We start from the raw sequence: 24,473 nt of genomic DNA on the forward strand, positions 1-24,473 counted from the left end.
TCTCATAAAGCAAAGTTGGTCTGAAAACAGACCGATGTAAAGATAGTTATGTCTGGGAGCTGACTTCCTTCTTACAGAATACTGCTGATCGCAACTGCGAGCTCACTGCATTAGCTTTACTACACCTTGATTCAATCTCACTTACTATATTACCATCCTGGGAAAACACACAACCTAAATACATGAAATTATCGACCTGTTCTAGCTTTGTATCACCAATCTGACATTCAATTCTGTTGGATTTCTTACCTATTGACATCAATTTAGTCTTCGAGAGGCTAATTTTCATACCATACTCATTGCACCTATTTTCAAGTTCCAAGATGTTAGACTGCAGGCTTTCGGCACAGTCTGCCATTAAGACCAAGTCGTCAGCATAGGCCAGGCTGCTTACTACATTTCCACCTAACTGAATCCCTCCCTGCCATTTTATACCTTTCAGCATATGATCCATGTAAACTACAAACAGCAAAGGTGAAAGATTACAGCCTTGTCTAACTCCTGTAAGTACCCTGAACCAAGAACTCATTCTACCATCAATTCTCACTGAAGCCCAATTGTCAACATAAATGCCTTTGATTGATTTTAATAATCTACCTTTAATTCCATAGTCCCCCAGTATAGCGAACATCTTTTCCCTCGGTACCCTGTCATATGCTTGCTCTAGATCTACCAAACATAAACACAACTGCCTATTCCTCTCGTACTATTTTTCAATTACCTGGCGCATACTGAAAATCTGATCCTGACAGCCTCTCTGTGGTCTGAAACCACACTGGTTTTCATCCAACTTCCTCTCAACGACTGATCGCACCCTCCCTTCCAAGATGCCAGTGAATACTTTGCCTGGTATACTAATCAATGAGATACCTCGATAGTTGTTGCAATCCTTCCTGTTCCCTTGCTTATAGATAGGTGCAATTACTGCTTTTGTCCAATCTGAAGGTACCTTACCAACACTCCACGCTAATTTGACTACTCTATGAAGCCATTTCATCCCTGCCTTCCCACTATACTTCACCATTTCAGGTCTAATTTCATCTATTCCTGCTGCCTTATGACAATGGAGTTTATTTACTATCCTTTCCACTTCCTCAAGCATAATTTCACCAACATCATTTTCCTCCTCCCCATGAGCTTGACTGTTTGCAACACCACCATGATGATTTCCTTTTACATTGAGAAGATGTTCAAAATATTCCCTGCACCTCTCCAGTGATTCCCTGGGATCTGTTATGAGTTCACCTGAATTACTCAAAACACTGTTCATTTCCTTTTTCCCTCCCTTCCTAAGATTCTTTATTACTGTCCAGAAAGGTTTCCCTGCTGCTTGACCTAGCCTTTCCAGGTTATTACCAAAATCTTCCCATGACTTCTTTTTGGATTCAACAACTATTTGTTTCGCTCTGTTTCTTTCATCTACGTACAAGTCCCTGTCTGCCTCGGCCCTTGTTTGGAGCCATTTCTGATAAGCCTTCTTTTTACGTTTACAGGCTGCTCTCACTTCATCATTCCACCAAGACGTTCGCCTTTTCCCATCTTTACACACAGTTGTTCCTAGGCATTACCTTGCTGTTTCTACTACAGCATCCCTGTATGCCACCCATTCACTTTCTATATCCTGAACCTGCTTACTGTCTACTGTTCGAAACTTCTCACTAATCATATCCATGTACTTCTGTTTAATTTCCTCATCCTGGAGATTTTCTACCCTTATTCGTTTGCAGACAGATTTCACTTTCTCTACCCTAGGCCTAGAGATACTTAGTTCACTACAGATCAGATAATGGTCTGTATCATCGAAAAATCCCCGAAAAACTCGTACATTCCTAAAAGATTTCCTGAATTCAAAGTCTGTTAAGATATAGTCTATTATGGATCTGGTACCCCTAGCCTCCCATGTGTAGCGGTGAATAGCCTTATGCTTGAAGAATGTATTTGTAACAGCTAAACCCATACTAGCACAGAAGTCCAGTCTTGTTGTACTTAGAAACAAAATGTGGTTGAGGTATCTTCACAGGTTTTTTTCTGTGCGAATGAGTACCGCCCAGCTTCTTCAATAGGTTCTATGCCATGCTCGTTTGACAGGATGTTCACAACGTTGTTGTCTTTCCATGTCACAGCCACTATTTGATCTTCTTTGTCAACTGCACTTTCAAAGTATCCCCTTTCTTTTTTATTCCTCGTCTTCTTTTTGTCTGGCAATGGCAGCCGTCCATCCGGTTAGCCCAAACCGTGCCAGTGCATCGCATTCCTCCTTTTTAACTCCGACAACAACTTTGAGCAAGTAAAAAAAATGTATTGCAGTAAAAAGAGAAGCATACACTGGGGTAAAACTTAGATAAAACATCGCAGAATTTCAAAACAACGCTTTCCGCTAAGTCAACATCTTTAGAGCATTTTTCGTTAGCTTTGCACCTTGATAAATAGTCTTGTGCTTCAGTCCCTATTTGTGACCCACTCATTTTGTTTGGATTGCAGCAATCATCTTCGTCGCCCGAATAGGCTTATCATTCGGTGGAGTGATAAAAACATCCACTAATGTTCCAGGAATATCGCTGGCAGTCAATACCTCAAGCTCTGACAGAATTTCAGCAGTAGTTAAATTTTTTCGCCTGAAAAAGACGAAATAAGTATTTAAAAACTGTAATTTGCTAATTAGTTAATGAATGGACGACTTAAATGTGCTCCGAATAGTGGATATTGTTTCAAAAACACTAATTTAGAACATTTTCCGCCAATCCCTTGTGTTGTAACCATCTAAATGCAAAAATGCGCTAAAGTACTATTGCTCTGTGGTTTGTGCCCAGCGGGTCGTTTGCGACCCACACTATGTTATTCGTGGTGTATTGTTAGAACGAATTGACATACTGAAATAGTAAAGGCATCTAAAGATGCGTCAGATATCCCCAAACAACATCAACACATTGAACACTACAATTTAAAACTTTTAACCACTCTACTTACCAATAACGGCGAGAGCGCGATGCAGGTTCCACCATGACTCAACTAGCTGCCGCGCAGCATCTGCGTTTTGGTGGAAAAACTGCTCCAACCAAGATACGGCAGTGCGGGCAATCTTACTACACACACTAAATGCGCTATTAACGCGAAACAACAAAAAATACGCTCGGCAGAATTTTTTCTTTTGGGTGGTTCGCAAACGACCCGCTGGGCATAAATGGGTTAATACGATGAGAATCAGGACTACGAATTTACGACATGCTAAGCAGGAAAACATGTTAATGAGGATCACACTAACAAGGTTTCACTGTATACTCTGTCTGATATTTCTAAACCCATTTTTTCACATTTTAAGGACCATATTCTCAAACTTGCTTGAATATATATCTTGAAAAGTGTTGGTGACATAGGACAGCTTAGTATTAAACCTTTGCTAACGATAGCAAATTACTAATTTTTTTTACAATTTGTTTTACGTCGCACTAACACAGATAGGTCTTATGGCGACGATAGGACAGGAAAGGGCTAAGTGTGGAAAGGAAGCGGCTGTAGCTTTAACTAAGGTTCAGCCCCCGAATTTGCTTGCTGTGAAAATGGGAAACCACAGAAAACCATATACAGGGCTGCCAACAGTGGGCTGCGAACCCACTATTTCCCAAATACAAGCTCATGGCTGCACAAAAGTAACCGCACAGCCAACTTGTTCGGTAATTACTACTTTTAATCTGGCACGTGTAGTCCTTACATATTTCTTAGACAACTTTAATCAACGAGCCACTCACCCTGCCACTTTAGGTTTGGTCAGGGGCCTGAGTCAAATATCTTTCTGATACCACATAATTTTTCAGGCAAAAATTCTACGCTATAAATTTTCAACATCAGCAATCTGAGTTGAAAGCCAGCAGGTAAGCCACTTCACTAATCGTGTCCCTCATTCGTCTCAGAAAAGAGAAATATTAATATTTTGTTTTCATGGGCTCTGCAATTCTGGATATGAGAAAATGAAGAATAACAAGCAAGGTTAAATGCACAGAAATTACATACACTTACGTGGAGTAACTGAAAATCATTCTTTTCCTCCTTCCATTGTACTCCAAAACTGACGAATTTTGGAGAATTTCTTCCTTCCTTTTGCAGGCAGCACAATCAAAAACACACAAGAAGATGAAACAAAATCATGCAACATGCAATTTAATTAAAATATAAATCAAACCTTTCGGCTCACGAGGACTTTCTCTACGCAGGGGCCTGAAGCCGGATCTTGGGGGTCCATGGTGATCATCCCACACTCCTGGGTATGGCGGGTAAGGGGGTGGAGGCGTTCGACGTGGTGGTGTCGTCCGATGACGATACCGATCAGGCGAATCATCGTACCGTGGTGGTGGTGAGCGGTAAGGACGTCCAGGAGGCGAAGGTGGCGGCGTGCGGTCATAAGGTGAGGGTGGTGGAGAAGACATTCGCCCTAAGGGAGGAGGTCGTCGATCACCAGGTGGCAGGGGAGGCATAAAAGGGAGACCATGTGGAGGAGGTGGCATGAACAAGCCTGGTGGGAATGGGACAGGTGGTGGAGGCATGGGCTGTCCTGGTGGAGGCAGCAGCGGAGGTGATGCAGGGTGACCATAATGAAGCGGTGAGCCAGGCAAATCTTGGAGGTCAGCAAGACCCAAAGGTAAGGGTGAGGTAGGGTGCTCGCCATTGCTCTCTATAGGGTGGCCTGTTCAAACAGCACAAGCAACAAATAAAATGAGAAAAACCAGTCAGGTTATCACAGTCTGATATAAATTATTTTTTTAAACACTCACTGTTGCTAAATTTCAATCAAATTAACTTCTCCATGACACTGAATGCCAGTCCCTTTTTTCAAAACACACTGCCATCAATTAAATGGATAACAAGATAAGCTGAAACAGTTTTCCTGAAATACTATGGGCAAATATTAACATTTTCGGCAATCATGTTATTGAAAAGACTTCCCATCAATCTGTACTATGTTGACTGAAAAGTATTATTTTATACATGTTCTATTCATTTCTCTTTGACAAGCTAGAAAATAAATATTTTATATTTGTTGTTGGTACAATTTTGAAGAATATTTTGAGGTAAATATACAATTACAAAAACTATACATACAGTATACAAATTCCAAAACAGCATTAGGAAAGAACAATGATAACATAGGAATTTGGGTTTTTCATAGATTATTTAGAAGAAGAAAAAGTTGAGAATGAAGTCAGGAGTCAACAATTAAGTGAGGAGGAAGATGAAAGGGTGAATAATATAAGAATTGTATCAATTCAATGGTGGAAATACTAGCCTTAAAGACAACCTTGTTCATGATAACCTTCAGTAACAGAAAATGAAGTTCTGCTCACTGTGCCCAAAGAAAAGTGAGACAGTACCCATGAATTATCAGCGAGCCTTGAGTTTCCAAAACGCAGTTGCTATATATCTCCACCAGCTCAACATTGTGTACTGAAGTCAACAAGGAAATCCATATGTATTGATCATAGTTTGGACCTAGTGACAAGCTGATATCTGCAAACAACCTTCAAAAATTCTGTAGATGACTAATTCTGGAAATGTATTTAGACATAGTAGTTTCTTTTGCATAAGCCTGACAAAAGAAAGAAGCAGATAATTTACGCAAAAAACATCGATCAGTAGTTTGTCTTAGGGTAAAAAGTGATAATCTATATGTGGCATCATTTCAAAGGTGTTTAATTGATATGTCTGCATCTGAAGTCAAAAACATATGGCATGACTGTCCATCCAGTAGCTCTCCATGGGGGGCAGAGTGTTTGCCTTCGACTACTAGACACGAGCAGGTGCTTCATACCATGGAAATGAAGATGCTAAGATGGTCACTGGTAATCATGCGGCTTGATCACATCAGGAATGAGGCCATCCGGGCCTCTTTCAAAGTCACCCCTATACAGCACAGCACAAGAAGCGAGCGACAAGGCTCCGCTAGTATGGGCTCGAGGTCAGAGCTGATCCAACATCCATTGTGCAGCAAACTTTTGCACTTAACCCTGATGTACAGAGACTACGAGGAAGGCGAAGAAAATGATGAACTGTATCCATGAGGATATGTGGCATGCAGGAATACGACATGCTGCCTTTGACTGGATGAAGTGGAAGACCCGATGTATAATTATGGCGGACCCCACATCTTGATGGGAAAATGCTAAGAAGAAGAAGAAGAAATTTTTGAACTGGTTCCAAATGATCATGCCATTACTCCTGAGTTAGATTACAGAAGGCTAGATAAATTGAAAACATAGACATGGGTGGACAAGATTATCCTGGGCGTGAAATCTCCACCAGCAGTTTGACATCTGCGACACAGCAACTCTGATATGGAAAACACAAAATTACTCCACAATTATCACCAACCTTCTGTGTGGAGATGGCACCAGAAGAGAACGAATACAGTGCCTCAGCAAACAATTGCAGAATATAACCGAGTGCAAAAGAGCTCCTATTGCAAAGAGATTAGCACTAAGTGGTAAGATATCTTTCTCATACAATAAATACCTACCTTGGAGAGAGTTAATACCCATGTCAGGTACATTAGAGGGAGGAAAAAAACATTCAAAGGTGAAATTATGTTCTTTTAACCAACCACTAAAAGAACTCTTGAAGAAGAGCAACAGGACATATCATCACCCTAGGGAACATTATGTCACAATGGTTTCTTAATAATACAGGAGTCTGGAGAATCCTTCTTAATGAAACTGTCTATAGAGAGACTGACTTAATCACCAGCACAATGAAGAAGAAAAGAGTCACATGTCTCTTTCACATTTAACAACTGCCAGGAAACCAGATTTTATGACAACTAGTGATGAGAAATCTTGGAAAGAAGATAAGAGGACAATGGATAAACAAAATCAACAAGATCTCAAAGCAACAGAACATGTTGGACAGGATGGAAATGTAATCAGGAAAATTATTCACACAAGGGGATTTGAGGAAGACGAGAAGAAACCAACACAACAACGTACTTGGTCGGAGGAACAGAAATTACAATAATCGATGAAAATGAAGAACTACTGGGTAAAGAGGAAAGCTCAACAAATGTTGATTCTACATGGTCCTAAATGACCCATTCGTGCAGAAGCAGAAGAAGAAGGGCTATAATGATTTCAGACTAACTGAGAAAATCGCAATCAGAACAAATGAAAAAATACTGGACAGATTACAAAACCCAAACAGTACAAGTTTCAAAGAGAAAGTGAACATGGAATGACTCAAGTAGTCCAATGTGGCCAATAATAATAATATAGTCTTAAGATGAGCGATTCAGTAAATTATTATTGTTCTGTTCTTTGTGCCCACCTCTACTCAGAATACTTCCATGGATGAGGGAAATATAAAATACTACTCACGTTCATTGAGTTTTGGTGGAGTCTCGGACGTGTTTAGAATGTTGCGCTCCACTAACGTGAGTCGGTTGCGCAGCTGCCCATTCTCTTGCTTGGTTTCTTCTAGCTTTCTCTCAGCTTGCCTGGCCACTACCTGCATAAAAATAACACATTTTATCCAGTGAAAGCACAAAAATAGAATATCACGTATACCCTGAAGTATAAAGTATAACATGTACAGTAGAACCTCGATAATTCAAAATTGGTTAATTCAAAATCTCGCCTAATTCGAAGCCGCTCTCGTTCCCAGAAACATGAGGTATGGTTTTGCATGTTATTTAAATCGTTTAATTCGAAATACGGATAATTCGTAATTTGAAGAACAATGTCGGTCCCGTTACCGAAATTCAGATTTTTAATTCGAAAGTGCCTTTATATTTTGAAAAGAAATAGTATTTTACAGAGTAATTTAAATTCAAAATTTCTCCGCGTCATAAAAGAATGCGTCTTCCGGAACGTGAAGGGGTAACTTTGCGCACTTTCACCTACGTCAGCATGTCTACAGTGTGCTTCATATCTGCTGTGTTCGAGCGGAATCGTAATATTATTTTGTATTCGGCATTTTTAGGAACGCCACAATATCATGTAGCAGGCAGTGTGCAGAAAGGTAGAATCCGCGAACACCGGCGATACCGATGGTTGGCGAAAAAGCGTGGTATCGATTCGTACATACCAAACAATATTGTCAATGCCGATAAAACTGCATTTTTTTTTTTTGTTTTGTTTTATGTTTTTAAATGCTGAGGCCAAACAGACTTGTGGTTTTAAAGGAGAGAACTGCCAGCTGGGAAATGTACTGTGTTGCTATGCAGTGCACAATGCACACAGAAGCAAGAGATTTCCTTCCCCTGTCAGAGGAAAGTTCGAAAAGCCACGATGTTTTAAGGGCATCGGGCACTTTCCATACCAGTACAAGGCATCTAAAAATGCAGACAGTACAGTAATCCAAAAGATAAAGCATTTGCACAGGGGAGCTAGCATAATTTTTCCTCGTCTTTGAATCGTGTTTTTCTTTCTTTCGTTGCGTGAGGTTATGTTTGTCATTGTTTTATACAAGAGCATTATTTGAATAATGTAAATGCACCTTGTTGGATAAATTTCCGTAACAGTGTTTTCCATGGCATTTGAAAAGTTTAAACTGAGAATCAAGGTGATTGCATGCATTAATGGGTCTTAGAAGTGCCGTGGCAGGAAATCGTACAAGTATAGTCACTGTACTGTTGTTGTAATGTGGACGGAAGCGAGAGACTTTCTCCCCTCGTCATAGGAAAGTTTGATAAGCTGCGATGTTTTAAGGGCATTGGGTACATTCCGCGCAAGCACAAGGCATCTAAAATGCATACAGTACAGTAATCCAATGAATAAAGCACTTGCACAGGGGAGCCAGTATAGATTTCTCCTCGTCTTTGAATCACGTTTTCTTTCTTTTAATTTCATTGTGTGAGGTTATGTTGGCCGGTGAGTTATCCAAGTGCATCATTTGAATACTGTAAATGCACCGTGTTGGATACATTTTGGAAACAGTTTTTTCCATGACATTTGAGAGCTTTAAACTGTGAATCAAGGTTAATTGCATGCAGTAACGGGTCTTAGAATATATTGTGACACCGCGAGGGTTGGCATTTCCGAAGTACGTGTTCGCGGTTAATTCGAAATCACGTAATTCGAAGTCCGATTTTTGCATCCCAATGACTTCAAATTAACAAGGTTTTACTGTACTAAGATCTTCTGCCTTAACATGAACATTCAGAAAACAAAATCCATGGCAAACACCAAGCAGAAAATCACTAAGGCTGTAATCACCCTGAACTAAAACACCATTGCAAACGTGTCATATGTCAGGTACTTAGGATGGTAGCTAACATAAGAATGGGATCAGATGCAGAAATCAAAACTGCTACCTGCATTGCAAGAAGTGTTTTTCTGAATTTACAACATCTTATACAAAAACATGATCTTCAATCTGAAATTCTTCAGTGAGTCGTGAAGTGTTCTGTGTTACTGATACTGCTTTATGCTGATAGATCGTATATAATCTGATAGACAACAATAAGTTAGGCGATGGTGTCACTGACCTCGACTTAGAATTTTAGTGCTTTATAACTTCATATTATTTCTTCCTTTTATGACATGCACACCCAGGAATGATATGATCATGTGGGTTTGCCCCTGCCTGCCTGACTTCACAGTGTAGCAGCCATTCCTGTCCATGCCCACTACCATCTACTCACCAGCCTTGCCAATGTCAGTCCTCTTCAGCTTCATGCCAGTAATGATGGGTGCTGCTACCTTCCACGATGTTGAGTTCCAGTAGCATTTACTCTAATAACGGCTCATTACCTTCCTACAATGGATCATTGCCCCTGTACGATGACAGGTTATTTCCCACTGCCTAGCGACTAAGTCGCCGGCTGTGGTCTACTCTGTAACCATAACAGGAGGATATGGCTAGACAACAATATTTGATATATAGGATACGTAATTCCCTAACCATACACTAAATAAATAATAACTCCAGCAGTGTTACATGCAACAGTGTTGAACCCATGTTTTGTTAATGTTACTTTAGTGGTTTTTTATTTGATGCTAAATGCATGAGCCTCTGCTATCTACTCCTAGAAAGAAAAGATCTAAGACTTCTATTGTCACCAAGAAGATTGAAACAATAGAGATGAAGTGGCATTCAGCTTTTAGTGCCAGGAGTGCCTGAGGACATGTTCAGCTCGCCAGGTGCAGGTCTTTCTATTTGACGCCTGTCGGTGACCTGCACGTCGTGATAACGATGAAATTATGATGATGACACATGCACATAGCCACCGTGCCAGCGGAATTCACCAATGATGGTTAAAATTCCTGACCCTGCAAGTGATAAATATAAATGAAGTATAACATGTATTAAGATCTTCTGCCTTAACTTGAACATTCAGAAAAGAAAATCCATGGCAATCACCAAGCAGAAAATCACCAAGGCTGTAATCACCCTGAACAAAAACACCATTGCATAGGTATCATAATATGTCAGGTACTTAGGATGGTGGCTAACATAAGAATGGGATCCAGATGCAGAAAACAAAACCACTACCCACATTGCAAGAAGTGTTTTTCTGAATTTACATCTTGTACGTATACCTGATCTTCAATCCGACATTCTTCGGTGAGTCGTGAAGTGTTCTGTGTCACTGATACTAATTCCTAATTGTATAAAAAATTTAATGTATTGAATAGGTGATTAAAAAATAATTTAATTAACTTCCTGACCCTGCCGGGAATCGAACCCGGGACCCCTGTGACCAAAGAGCAGCATACTAACCGTTTAGCCATCCAGTCCTATGAGTAACTTGAACCAAGCACAAGATGAGCATTTCTGTTCTAGAAGAGCTGTAGGTCAAGGACAGGCTCATCAAGAAGATTAGCCAAGCCTATCTAAGATACTTGGGTCACTTTTCAAGGAGGACTGGAGCTATGGAGAAGCTGATCATGGAGACCAAGATACAACAAACAAGGTCCCGAAGAATAGCTCCAACTAGGTGGTTTTACCAGATTAAGGAGTTGGTTGAGAGGTCTCTACATCAAATGACTCATCTATACAGGATCGGAGAGCATGGCAAAATCTCTGTAGCTACAGGACACGTCACCACACCCTGTCAAGGGTACATGGGTATGAGAGATATATACATTGCTTTGCATGCACTCCCAACTGAATGACAGAAAAAAGAGCTTCGTTGTGATTTGGTAGACCATGTGAAATTTGAAATTTTATGGATAAGGTGAATATGAATATTGGTGTTATAAATCTCTCATCTGTAATCCAATAATCCATAAAATTTAAGGATTAAATGTTTGTTTTGTGTCAACCCAGTATGAGTGGGTTAAAAATGGTTTATCTAAGTTGAAATGCATAAAGACCTGAAAGACATCTGAAATTTTTGATCAAGTTTATGATGAATTATTTTATACACACGATTTTAATAAATTGCTGTGTAAGAAAGCATACTGCACACAAAAAGCACTCAAATGTAGAAACAAGGTGATTTCAGGGATCAATTTCCATGCATTCACTTCTTTATTATCCAGAGTATATTATTGAAGCAAGTCATACAACAAAACATAGCGATGGTGAGGCAGTATGCATGGCGAATATTTCTACAATGATCAATAGAAAAAAACAAGACTTGCTTACCCAGTTCTCATGAACTTTCCTTTCAAGTGTAGCAATCTGTGCCTTCAATCCTCTTTCTTGATCAAGGATCTCCTTCTTCAATGTCTCATTCTGCGACCTACAAATAAGTTGACAAGTTTAAAAGGACCCAAATGAACTGCTGCCTAAATGGATGTCTACTGTGATAAGTTCACAAAGATAATACAGGTTTCTAAAAACTACGGAATTGAAGCTTACTGCATCAGAAGGTGAGAGGACACAGTACTATTACTACTCTTTCGAACCTGATGTACAAGCAACAACCTTTACATACTTTCATGAATCATACTGGAAGCTAAATAAGACTTCATTTAAACGTTATAACACCAAAATTGTTACTTATGTTTAATGTAGGGCACACCTTGAACACATCTGAGCAATTCTGTACTATGTTGTTTGAATCATCAGTACAAAGATTGACAGAATAGTCCAGGCAGTAAGATACTGCCATAATCCAGTACTTTTGGGATCTCTTATTGTTGATGGCAGTGAAGGAAAGTTGTACATATACTCCAGACTACACAGACTGGTTTTGTTCAACCTTCAATATGTTCATACCCAATTTTATTTATATATATATTTATTTATTTATTTATTTATTTATTTATTTATTCATTGTTGTTGTTTGAGTCATCAGTCCATAGACTGGTTTGATGCAGATCTCCATGCCACCCTACCCTGTGCTAATATTTTCATTTCTACGTAACTACTGCATCCTACACCTGCTCTAATCTGCTTGTCATATTCATACCTTGGTCTACCCCTACCGTTCTTACCAACTACACTTTCTTCAAAAACCAACTGGACAAGTCCTGGGTGTCTTAAGATGTGTCCTATCATTCTATCTCTTCTTCTTGTCAAATTTAGCCAAATCGATCTCCTCTCACCAATTCAATTCAGTATCTCTTCATTTATGATTCGATCTATCCGTCTCACCTTCAGCATTCTTCTGTAACACCACATTTCAAAAGCTTCTATTCTCTTTCTTTCTGAGCTAGTTATCATCTATGTTTCACTTCCATACAATCCCATGCTCCACATGAATGTCTTCAAAAACATCTTTCTCATTCCTATATCAATGTTTGATTGAAGTGAGCAAATTTCTTTTCTTAAGAAAGCTCTTCCTTGCTTGTGCTAATCTGCATTTTATGTCCTCCTTATTTCTGCCATCATTCGTTATTTTAATACCCAAGTAATAATATTCATCTACTTCCTTTAAGATTTCATTTCCTAATTTAATATTTCCTGCATCATCTGCCTTCGTTCGACTGCACTCCATTACTTTTGTTTTGGACTTATTTATTTTCATCTTGTACTCCTTACCCAAGACTTCGTTCATATCATTCAGCAGCTTCTCGGGATCTTCTGCAGTCTCAGATAAAATAACAATATCATCGGCAAATCTCAAGGTTTTGATTTCCTCTCCTTGGATTGTGATTCCCTTTCCAAATTCCTCTTTGATTTCCTGTACTGCCTGTTTTATGTAAACATTGAAAAGGAGGGGGACAAACAGCAGCCTTGCCTCACTCCTTTCTGGATTGCTGCTTCTTTTTCAAAGCCCTCGATTCTTATCACTGCAGACTGATTTTTATACAGATTGTACATAATTCTTCTCTCTCGGTATCTGATCCCAATCACCTTCAGAATCTTAAATAGCTTGGTCCAATCAACATTATCGAATGCCTTTTCTAGATCTACGAATTCCATGTACGTGGGCTTGTCCTTCTTGATTCAATCCTCTAAGATCAGACGTAAAGTCAGGATTGCTTCACGTGTTCCTACATTTCTTCTGAAGCCAAATTGATCTTCTCCCAACTCAGCTTCAACTTGTTTTTCCATTCTTCTGTAAACAATATGTGTTAAAAATTTGCAGGCATGAGATACTAAACTAATGGTACAATAGTTTTCACACCTGTCAGCACCAGCTTTCTTGGGAATAAGTATAACAACATTCTGCCGAAAATTGGATGGGACTTTTCCTGTCTCATACATCTTACACACTAAATGGAATAACCTTGCCATGCTGGTTTCTCCTAAGGCAGTCAGTAATTCAGAGGGAATGCCATCAATTCCAGATGCCTTGTTCCTATTTAGGTCGCTCACAACTCTGTCAAACTCTGACCTCAAAATTGGGTCTCCCATTTCATCAGCATCAATGGCCTCTTCTTGTTCCAGAACCAAATTATCTACATCTTCACCTTGATACAACTGTTTGATATGTTCCTGCCATCTTTCTGCTTTGTCTTCTTTCCCTAAAAGTGGCTTTCCATCTGTGCTCTTAATATTCATACACCTAGATTTTCTTTCTCCAAAGGTTTCTTTGATTTTCCTGTATGCAGCATCTACCTTTCCTAAGACCATACAACCTTCGACATCCTTGCACTTCTCCTTCAGCCAGTCTTCCTTAGCTACCTTGCACTTTCTATCCACTTCATTCTTTGACTGCCTGTATTCTTTTCTGCCCTCTTCATTTCTAGCATTCTTGTATTTTCGTCGTTCATCAATCAGGTCTAATATCTCCTGAGTTATCCACCGATTCTTAGTTGATCTTTTCTTCCTTCCTGACATTTCTTCAGCAGCCCTGCTGAATTCATTTTTCATGACTATCCACTCTTTCTCTATTGTGTTTCCTTCAGCCTTTTCATTTAGTCCTTGTGCAACATGTTCCTTGAAACAATTCCTCACACTCTTTTCTTTCAACTTGTCTAGATCCCATCTTTTTGCATTCTTTCCTTTCTTCAATTTCTTCAGCTTCAGATGGCATTTCATGACCAAGAAGTTGTGGTCAGAGTCCACGTCTGCTCCTGGAAAAGTTTTGCAATCCAACACCTGGTTTCTGAATCTCTGCCTAATCATAATGAAGTCTATTTGATACCTTCCAATGTCTCCAGGTCTCGTCCACGTATACAGACGTCTTTTGTGGTGTTTGAACCAAGTATTGGCAAGGACTAAATTATGATCAGTGCAGAATTCAACCAGCCGACTTCCTCTTTCGTTCCTTTGTCCCAATCTGAATTCTCCCACTGTATTACCTTCTCTTCCTCGGCCTACCACTGCATTGCAGTCTCCCATCACAATTAGGTCCTCGTCACCTTTTACATGCTGTATTAAATCTTCTATCTTCTATCTCTTCATGTGTTTTTCGATTTCCTCATCATCCGCTGAGGTAGTAAGCATATAGACCTGCACTATTGTGGTGGGCATTGGTTTGGTGTCTATCTTGACAACAATAATTCTTTCACTATGCTGGTTGTAGTAGCTTACCCGCTGCCCTATTCATACTTTCCAATTTATGGGTCGCCACAGGACAAAGTATACCACACAAAGTATATTACTGTAGTCTGTAAACATATTACATTTTAAATTTACAAAGATTGTACAACTTTGACCAAGATGATATTGTTGGTTATACTCCAAAATAAGTATTGCAGACATTTACTCTATCTCTTTTTGGTATATTCCAAGCATTCTTCTCCCCCACCCCAATTTATCTAAGATATTATGTTTTGTCCTTAAGTGAAATTGAAAAATCCTCTGCAGTCTACCTACAAATGAGCTGCAACTTCACTTTCCACAACAATAAAATTACAGCTCTACGTGTCTATTATGATGCTGATGGCTCTATATGCATGTGAAACTTTAAATATGTCAACTAAGTCAGCTCACAAACTCAATGTCTTTTATCAATGGTCTCTCAGATGAATTCTAAATACAGGCTATCATAACCGTATTACAAACGAAGCAGCCCTACATGGAAGTGGTCAGTGTTGATAAACTGAACCATAATAGGTATTTATTTGATCCTGTATTAACTTGTCCGAGTATGAGAAAGGCCACACAACACCTGATGCCAAACATTTATGAAGAAGCTTTCACAGATGAGGTCCCCTGGGATGAGGCAGAAAACATGGCGGCAGACAGGATTCACTGGAGTAAACTTGTTGCCTGATATGCTATTCAGCATGAATGGAACTAAGTCTTATGTAAGTTAAATGGATAGTTTGCTAATTTTGTCTTTTCTCATGGTCACGATCATTTATCACCACCAATTTAAGACATACTATGAATATAGAAATAAAACAGTTGATGAGTTGCTATCCCATTTATGCCCAGGTGGATCGTTTTTGACCCATCAAATTTTGCTGTCTTATAATAAACTGCTGCTTTGTAAACTCTACCCAGATTGTTTTGGTGAACCACAATATGATTTTCCAGATAATTACATAGGAGTTTGTTTAATTGCAGCTATTGTTCTTGATTTGGAGTTCTTTCTGGAGTGCTTTCTACACAAGTGAGAAGAGATGAAGTAAAATTATGTGCATGGCTCGTTAACATTTCCAAATTTGCTGTTTGATAGTTAAAACTTGAGTAGCATAGATTAAAGATTTGTAAATTGAGTAAATTACTTAGAATCTCCAGTAATTTTCATTAGTATGTCGTGTGGGTCAAAAACGACCCGTTGGGCAGTTCTCCAAGAACTATCATTCACTTATATTTTTGCTGAATGGTGATTATGCACGTACACAAAAACAATAAACCCTGGAAACAAGCAGGAGCAAATTTTTGGACCTATTATGGCTGTTTCACTGTACATATTCAGTGTTTTATAATCTTCAGTTTTAACTACTGTATAACAAGCTAATAGCAGACCACAATAACTGATAAAAGATTATTTCCTAGAGTGCCCAAAACTGTATCTGCCAAGAGATGAACCATGACTGTAATGAGATGCCACAAGATTAATGGACTAAATCCTAATATCTGCAATTAGACGATGATGACAGGGACAATTTCTCACCAAAACTGTACCTTAATTAAGACCACGGACGCTTCCTTCCCACTCCTAGCCCTTTCCTATCCCATCGTTGCCATAAGACCTATCTGTGTCGGTGCGACGTTAAGCAGCTTGCAAAAGAAAAAAAAAAAAAAAAAAACTAAGTAGCAAATCTTGCAAGTCTCAATATTATTATATATCCCACACACCCAACTCTTCTGATTATTTTGTTTCCAATAACACTCTTCCATTTACACAACTCGGCATCTCTTTCATCAGTATGACCTGATCAATTCACATTATCTTCAGTATTTTATTCTGAAACACTTATATTTTACCTACGCACAGTTATTTTCAAATAATCATTCTAGTGATAATGATCCATATACCTGTAAGGCTAAGGTCATACAATTTCTCACGTATTTAGTTCTGCTTATGCATAAGGATGGGTTTTTTTAAAATTTTAATCAGCACTTTTATCTACTACATCTTATATATTAAAAAACAAGAAGGCAGCAGGCCCGGATGGGATATTTAACGAGCACATCAAAGCAGCCTCGGAAGTTTTAATCCCAGCAATCACGAACATAATGAACTTATGTCTGTATAAAGGACAAATCCCGGTGAGCTGGAAAACCTCAAAAATTAGAATGATATACAAGGGAAAAGGAGAGCCACTTGACCCAAACTCGTACCGGGAAATCGCGCTAGAGAACAACTTTCTCAAAATTCTGACGAATCTTGTGAAGATAAGACTAACAGAGGAAATCGACAACAAGATCCCAGAGGAACAATTTGGATTCAGGAAAAACCGAAGCACCCTACATGCAGTCAAAAACCTCATAGACGACATCAAGGAGGATATAAGATTCCCAAAAGGAAAATTCCACGCAGTATTTGTCGATTTTACAAAAGCGTTCGACAATATCAACAGGACCTTAACATGCGCCAAACTAGAACAGATGGTGGAACAAAACAAGGAACTAAGCGTCTTGATACATAACATCCTGAGTAAAAACACCATCATAATTTCAGACAACGTAACAACCTCGCAAGAAATTATACAGACAAATGGAGTGTTACAAGGAGACCCCCTTAGTCCCCTTCTGTTCAACGTAGCCACACATGACGTGGTCCAAGCAATAAGAACTTCCGCTCCGTCCCTCAAGATTTATATATACGCAGACGACATGGTGATGGGTTCTCACGATACTAACGAACTCCAGAAAGGAATAAATGCTCTAGGAACATGGGCTGAATACAACAGACTGCAAATAAACGCAGAAAAGACAGTACACATGGTCTTCAGGAAAGGAGGACGCCTATCTGCAAGGGACAAAATTTACCTCAAACATGAACCTCTACAAACTACGAACAGCTTCAAATATCTGGGCGTAACGGTCCAGACAACAGCACACTCATTCAGAATTCACACAACACAACGAGCAGCTGCCGCAACCAAAGCCATCTACGACATCATGCCATTAAGCAAACTTTCCCTGGAAACAGCTATAGCCCTCTTTGAAGCCAAAATCGTTCCTATTCTAACATACGGAATAGAGATAACATGGGAAAAGTTAAGCTATAAAGACCTAATACGAATGGAAAAAGTGAAAGCCAGATTCTTGAAAGCAGCCCTCGGAATTTCAAAGTACACCAAGTCAAGACTAGCGTACGAACTCGCGAGAGAAACATTTCTAATAGAGGACCTGAGATGGAAATTCAATCTGCCCTGTACAGAGAACTGGAAGAAACTGCGGTTAGAAAGGGAGAAGAAAAAGAAGGAGATATGGCCAGAGTTCTACTCTTCAGAGGCCATGATGAACAGAGCATGGATCGGCACGAACCAGGAGCCGAGACATTTTGTAAATTCCATGGCAGTCCATGGCTACCATCACAAAATCTGTAGGTCGAAGACATACCACGACATGTCAACACAAGCAATGAAATAGGTTGCATGTCACCATTACTTTCAGTCACATGTAACACAACACACTGGAGGTGATCCTAAGAATTACAACTTAACCAGATGTAACCAAAAAACCATACGCAATACTCTCAGGATACATCAGCGCATCAATGCTAACGGAGGGCATTTGGAACATTTCATGTAAAAAAGTGTTTCATATAAGATGTTGGTACATTCTGTTCCTGTGTGTTTCCCATGATTAACGTGCTATGTAGAGGTGTGGAAAATGAGTTCTAACATGGAAATAAAGAGTCTTTGGACTATTGTCCATTAACATACTTTCTTCTTCTACATATGAGGAATGTGTCCTGGAAGTTTGGCCATATCTTCCTATTATGTCCTGTATACAGCATCTACTTTTCCTACAACAAACTTCAACAACTTTAAACTTCTCTTACAGAAATTCCTCCTTAGCTGCCTTGCACTTTCTACATTCTTTGGTCACCTATATTTCTTTTTGCCCACCTTATTTTGCATTCTTGTCCACAGTTCATAAATCGGGTCTAGTATTTTTTGAGTTATACCCAATTCCTAGTTCATCTTGCCTTTCTTCCCGTCATTTTATCAGAAACCCTCCTGATTTAATTCCTCAGGACTGTCCACTCTTCATCTCTTGTGTTTCTTTCACAATTTTCATTAAGTCGTAGGGCAAAACATTCCTTGAAACATACCCTCACTTCCCTTTCTGTCAACTTATCTACATTCACTCTCTTTACTTTCTGTTGTCTTTACAATTTCTTCAACTTCGGTCAGCATTTCACGATGTCTGCTTCTAGGATGGTCTTTCAACCCAATTCCTGGTTTCTGAACATCTAAGGTTATGTTAAATGGAGATTCCCACCTTTCAGTACTTGTCAGTTTTTTATAGCTAGTTTAGATATTTACACGACATAATCCAGCTTAAACTTGAGTACAATATAAATAGAACACGTTTCATTCCAATTATGGAACATCTTCAGCTGAAGGATTTACATAAACTGACACAGACAATAAAACACTTGTGATGATTATGATAATGATGATAAAATGTTCATTCATGTTGGAATAAAAATTTCCAACTAATCAATGTCCAAGTCAAAGAGTAAAATTGACGAAAGGGATCTTCTTTTTAAGGCTAGAGAAGTATATGCTTGTTGAATCTTGAAAATATATTCAGAAGTATAAAAGATTTTCTTAAAATATGAAAATTCTTGAAAATAATTGTAGTTGAATTTAATGTTTGACTGTTGAAATAAGTCTGAAATGAAAAATAATAAAATGTATGTAAAAAATGGGAGGTTTTTAATAAGGAGAAAACCTTGTGAGAATATATTAGTGTGTAAAGAAATGTGAAAATATTTTACCTCTCAGTCAGTCGTGTTATATTTTGCGTCCTCCCTTAAGCTGTGGCATCAGCTGACTGAGTTTGTATGTGTGGAAGGAGCGTGAGGTGGAAGAGGAGTGGAAGAGGGAAAGCAGAGGGAAAAGGGGAAGTAGAGAGAATGCTGTGTGGAGTGGAACTAGCGGTGGGTAAGCGTACTGAATGTTTTCCGGGTTCTTTTGATTGCTTTCCTAGATAAATCTAATTTGGTAACCTCTTCTAACAATATATTGATACTATATGTTATTTTGTTAACATTCTGACTAGGGTTTTGCTTCTGATCTATTTCAATTCAAATTTTTTCCAGAATATTCATTCATTTACCTATATTTAATATTTGTAAAATGGTTAAGTCTCTTTCCATTGTCGTAAAACTGTGTTTATATTCAGTCATATGTAGGCTCATAGCCGAGTATTTCCTATATTTTTCGGCATTAACATGTTCCTGGTATCTTACTGCGAAATTCCGTCCTGTTTGCCCAATATAAGAATTGGCACAGGTTGCGCACTTAACACTTAACAATATCTATTATTACTCGCAATGATTTGGTAAATGAAAATTAGACATTGGTTATTGTTCCACCTCACGCTCCTTACACACATACAAACTCATTCAGCTGACGGCACAGCGTAAGGGAAGACGCAAAATATAACACGACCGGCTGAGAAGTAAAATATTTTCACATTACTTTACACACTAATATATTCTCACAAGGTTTTCTCCTTACTAAAAACTCCCCTTTTTTATATAAATTTTATTATTTTTCGTTTCAGACTTATTTCAACAGTCAAATTTTAAATTCAACTTCAACTACAGTTATTTTCAAGAGTTCTTCTGATTATAATATTTTAAGACCGGGCGAGTTGGCCGTGCGCGTAGAGGCGCGCGGCTGTGAGCTTGCATCCGGGTGATAGTAGGTTCGAATCTCACTATCGGCAGCCCTGAAAATGGTTTTCCGTGGTTTTCCATTTTCACACCACGCAAATGCTGGGGCTGTACCTTAATTAAGGCCACGGCCACTTCCTTCCAACTCCTAGGCCTTTCCTATCCCATCGTCGCCGCAAGACCTATCTGTTTTTTAATTGTTAATTGTGCAATTGTCAATACGGAAATGAAGATTATAGATTACGAGACCTATCTGTGTCGGTGCGACGTAAAGCCCCTAGCAAAAAATTTTTTTTAAGAAAATCATATACTTCTCCAGCCTTAAAAAGTCAATTTTACTCTTTGACTTGGACACTGATTCGTTGGAAATTTTTATCCCAACATGAATGAACATTTTATTTGATCATCATTATCATAATCATCACAAGTGTTTTATTGTCTGTGTCAATTTATGTAAATCCTTCAGCTGAAGACATTCCATAATTGGAACAAAACATGTTCTATTTATATTGTACTCAGAGATTAAGCTGGATTATGTCATGTAAATATATAAACTAGCTATAAAAAAGTGACAAGTATTGAAAGGTGGGAATCTCCATTTAACATAACCTTAGTTGTATTGATGCCAATACGGGATAAAAAATGAGATTTATAAACTGTTCTGAATATCTACCTAGCCACAATGAAGTTGATCTAATATTCTTGTCCACATATATAACTGTTATTAATATAGTCTATTTAGCTCAAGGACTGAGTGTTTATGATAGTACAAATACACATCTTCATGTACATACAACATAACATGATTTTATTCCATCATTAAAGTATTATTACCACACTACCAACTACCACTGAAACACGCAATAGTGAATACATCCCTCTACATCGGGTTGGCATGAGGAAGGGTAACCATCCATAAAACTGGGCTTAACACATTGCAGACCGGGTGCCCTTCACCCCATGCACAGCCCTGTTCCCAGCCACTTTCTAACTACCTCTAAGCTGGAGTGCATGCATTCAAATAAACTGTCAGAACTTCACTAGCTTTTGAAGGACTACTGTGTATTTTTCTAGTGGCCTTCCTGAATTATTGTTGAAATGCAGGATATTTCTTGAAATCTATTTCGGCTCAAGGTTTTTGGAAAAACTGGTTTTTTATTAGAGGATCAGTTGGCCAGTCATCATTCAGACATGATTTCTTCACCAGCCCTATCAATATACACAAAACAATTTATTAATTTCCCTGCTAGTGACATTAGTCCACTTTAGTGTTTTAGGGGATACATTATGGGAATGTGAATTCTGCCCGTAGTATAAGTTTGTCTGTTCAGCTACATACTGAAAAAATTTCTCACCAAACATAAGTCCTGCTACTTGCCCTATGTTTCCAGATTCATTAGGCCATACCTTTATACTAGGAGCACCTTCAAAATCCTCTAGCCTAGGTTCACTGTTGACCATAACCCAGTTGTCAGAAAACAATACATTATTTACAATAGTTGGAATATTTACACTCGTAACACAATTATCAGACTTGTTCTGTGCTACGTGAGTTTCACACCTTGAAGATAAGACTATATCCTCGTCATCACTTGAAACATTTCCGTTACAAGATATTTCATCATCGAACTCTAAATATTCAGCATCACTCACTTAGATATTCGGAGCCTGTATCAGCACATAATTTGCGAATAATTTCATCTTTGTCTAAACATGTGCGATCCCCGGGCGATGCCATCTTGCATGGCTCTTCGAACTTTATAAACATGTTGTCAAGAATTTTTTTTTTTCTTTTAGGTCTTATGGCGACGATTGGACAGGGAAGGCCTGGGAGTGGGAACGAATTGGCCGTGGCCTTAATTAAGGTACAGCCCCATTTGCCTGGTGTGAAGATGGGAAACCATGGAAAACCATCTTCAGGGCTGGCGACAGTGGGGTTCGAACCTACTATCTCCCGAATACTGGATACTTGTAGCACTTAAGCGACAGCAGCTATCGAGCTCGGTGTCAAGAAATGCAAAGAAAATCTATGATATGAAGAATACTGAAAAGAAATGTGACTATCGATTGTGTAGAGCCATACATAACAGAGTTCTATCACCCTTGACCTCCAAATAGTTCCTGTATATCTCAAAAGATAGCACTAAAGTTCAGTCTGCTGGGTCTGCTGCTAACACGAGATAACTCGGGACCGGTCTGCAACGCTCGGCTAGGCAAACACGAGTTTTCTCGGGACCGGTCCACATTGTGTTAATACATATTAGAGCTGGCCTGAGTTAACTGGGAAAAGGCGAGGAATGTCTCGCCATGAACAAAAAAGGCATGATGGAGAAACTGGAGGCCAAGGAAAGAAAGATTTTGAGGAAAATCTTAGGTCCAGTGAAAGACAACGGCTAGTTTAGGAGACGGCACAACCAGGAGTTGTACTCGCATGTGGAGAAAATAACCGACGTGATGCAGGAAAGGAGGATTACTTTTTATGGACACATGGCCCGAATGAAGTCAACACGGTTAACCAACCGCATTTTTACTTTTCTCCAAGTGAAAAAGGCAAAGGGGCATGGTTCAGTGAAGTACAGAAAGATCTGCAGGAGATTGGGATCTTATTTGAAGATATCCAGGAGCATGTCCCACTTAAGAAAAAACTCCAAGAACATCAGTTTCCAACCAAAGCTGAAGATGAAAACTGGAAAGGCACGAACGGAAGAGCGAAAGGAGCAACACCGTATACGAATGAAGGAGTACTGGACCAACATTAAAGCTCAAGGAAAACAGTTGAAATGACGTGGTCCTTAGTAGACCGAAACGAAATAATAATAATAATAATAATAATAATAATAATAATAATAACGGAAAAAGAAGCAATTTTCTATACCAAAAACAACTGAACTATAAGGTTACCAGGGGTATTCTGAAGGAGGAAGCTATTTTTTAATGTTTTTCTCTATATAATTTGATAGTGTATTCACAATACAGTAAATGGTCTATGGATGTTTTACCACAAAATTTTCTAATAGCAGAACACTTCAACTTTAAACTGGTATGCTAGATATATTACTTCATGAACTGTTGCCAAGACATTAAAAAAATATTGTTTTAATTTTGTACTAAGTAGTTAGTGAACTAAAGGTAATAAAGGAATCAACACCAGTGCAACATAATCTCTTCTTAAACTATGTACAGAAATAAGAATAGAGCACTGGAGATCAGAGGCACTGAGCGATCAATATACGAGGGAGAAACAATTACAAATGTCAGTGAAATAGAGGAAAATCTTGTTTTACAGTAATGTATTCCGATGAAGCCTTGGGTAAGGTAAGTCTAGCAAGCAAACTGGAGACAATATTTTACTTTAAAAAGATATACCCATTGTTTTGTCGCACAGACTTTCCTTTTACTTTCTTCTTTCTTTTGTTAGAAGAATTCTCATCATCATGCAGACTGTCACTGTCAATATCAGCTTCGACAATGGAGCTGCAGATATCAATGTCAACCTCAACACTGCTGTCAATGTTGTTGTTGACACAAATATCATTAAACATGCTATCCACAAAAGAGTCAGTGGTAACATCGAGACCACTGTCGATGTCCAATATTCCGCTACAGCAAATAAAAAATAAAAATAAAATTAAAGAGAGACCAAGTTTCAAATTTTTAGTCTAAACCACCAGAAAAATATTACATTATTACACACTTTACCCAGTACGATATTCTACCTTAACAACACATTAAATGAAAGATTTAAAAAAAAAAAATATATATATATATATATAGTCTGCTATTTCTAGTCAATTTGGCTTCAAGAATTGGTCGATTTGATGGAGAGAAATTCACATCTATAAGTTCAAGTCCGTTCTATAGATTCTATTCCAGCCCCCTGAAGGGGTCTAATTTT

The 24,473-nt window shown here is 38.7% G+C and overlaps 1 protein-coding gene across 1 annotated transcript in view; it reads right to left on the reverse strand.

Annotated features, from left to right (window-relative positions):
• Positions 1-24,473, reverse strand: part of LOC136880991 (transport and Golgi organization protein 1) — a 202,580-nt gene that overhangs the window by 30,218 nt on the left and 147,889 nt on the right. The window contains exons 13-15 of the mRNA XM_067153567.2: positions 11,572-11,668; positions 7,356-7,485; positions 4,178-4,678 (exon numbers count right to left, since the gene is read on the reverse strand). Coding sequence (XP_067009668.2) covers positions 4,178-4,678; positions 7,356-7,485; positions 11,572-11,668 — 728 coding nt within the window. The remainder of the gene's footprint in view (positions 1-4,177; positions 4,679-7,355; positions 7,486-11,571; positions 11,669-24,473) is intronic.

This window comes from Anabrus simplex, chromosome 9 (genome assembly GCF_040414725.1).
Source record: "Anabrus simplex isolate iqAnaSimp1 chromosome 9, ASM4041472v1, whole genome shotgun sequence".
NCBI lineage: Eukaryota > Metazoa > Arthropoda > Insecta > Orthoptera > Tettigoniidae > Anabrus > Anabrus simplex.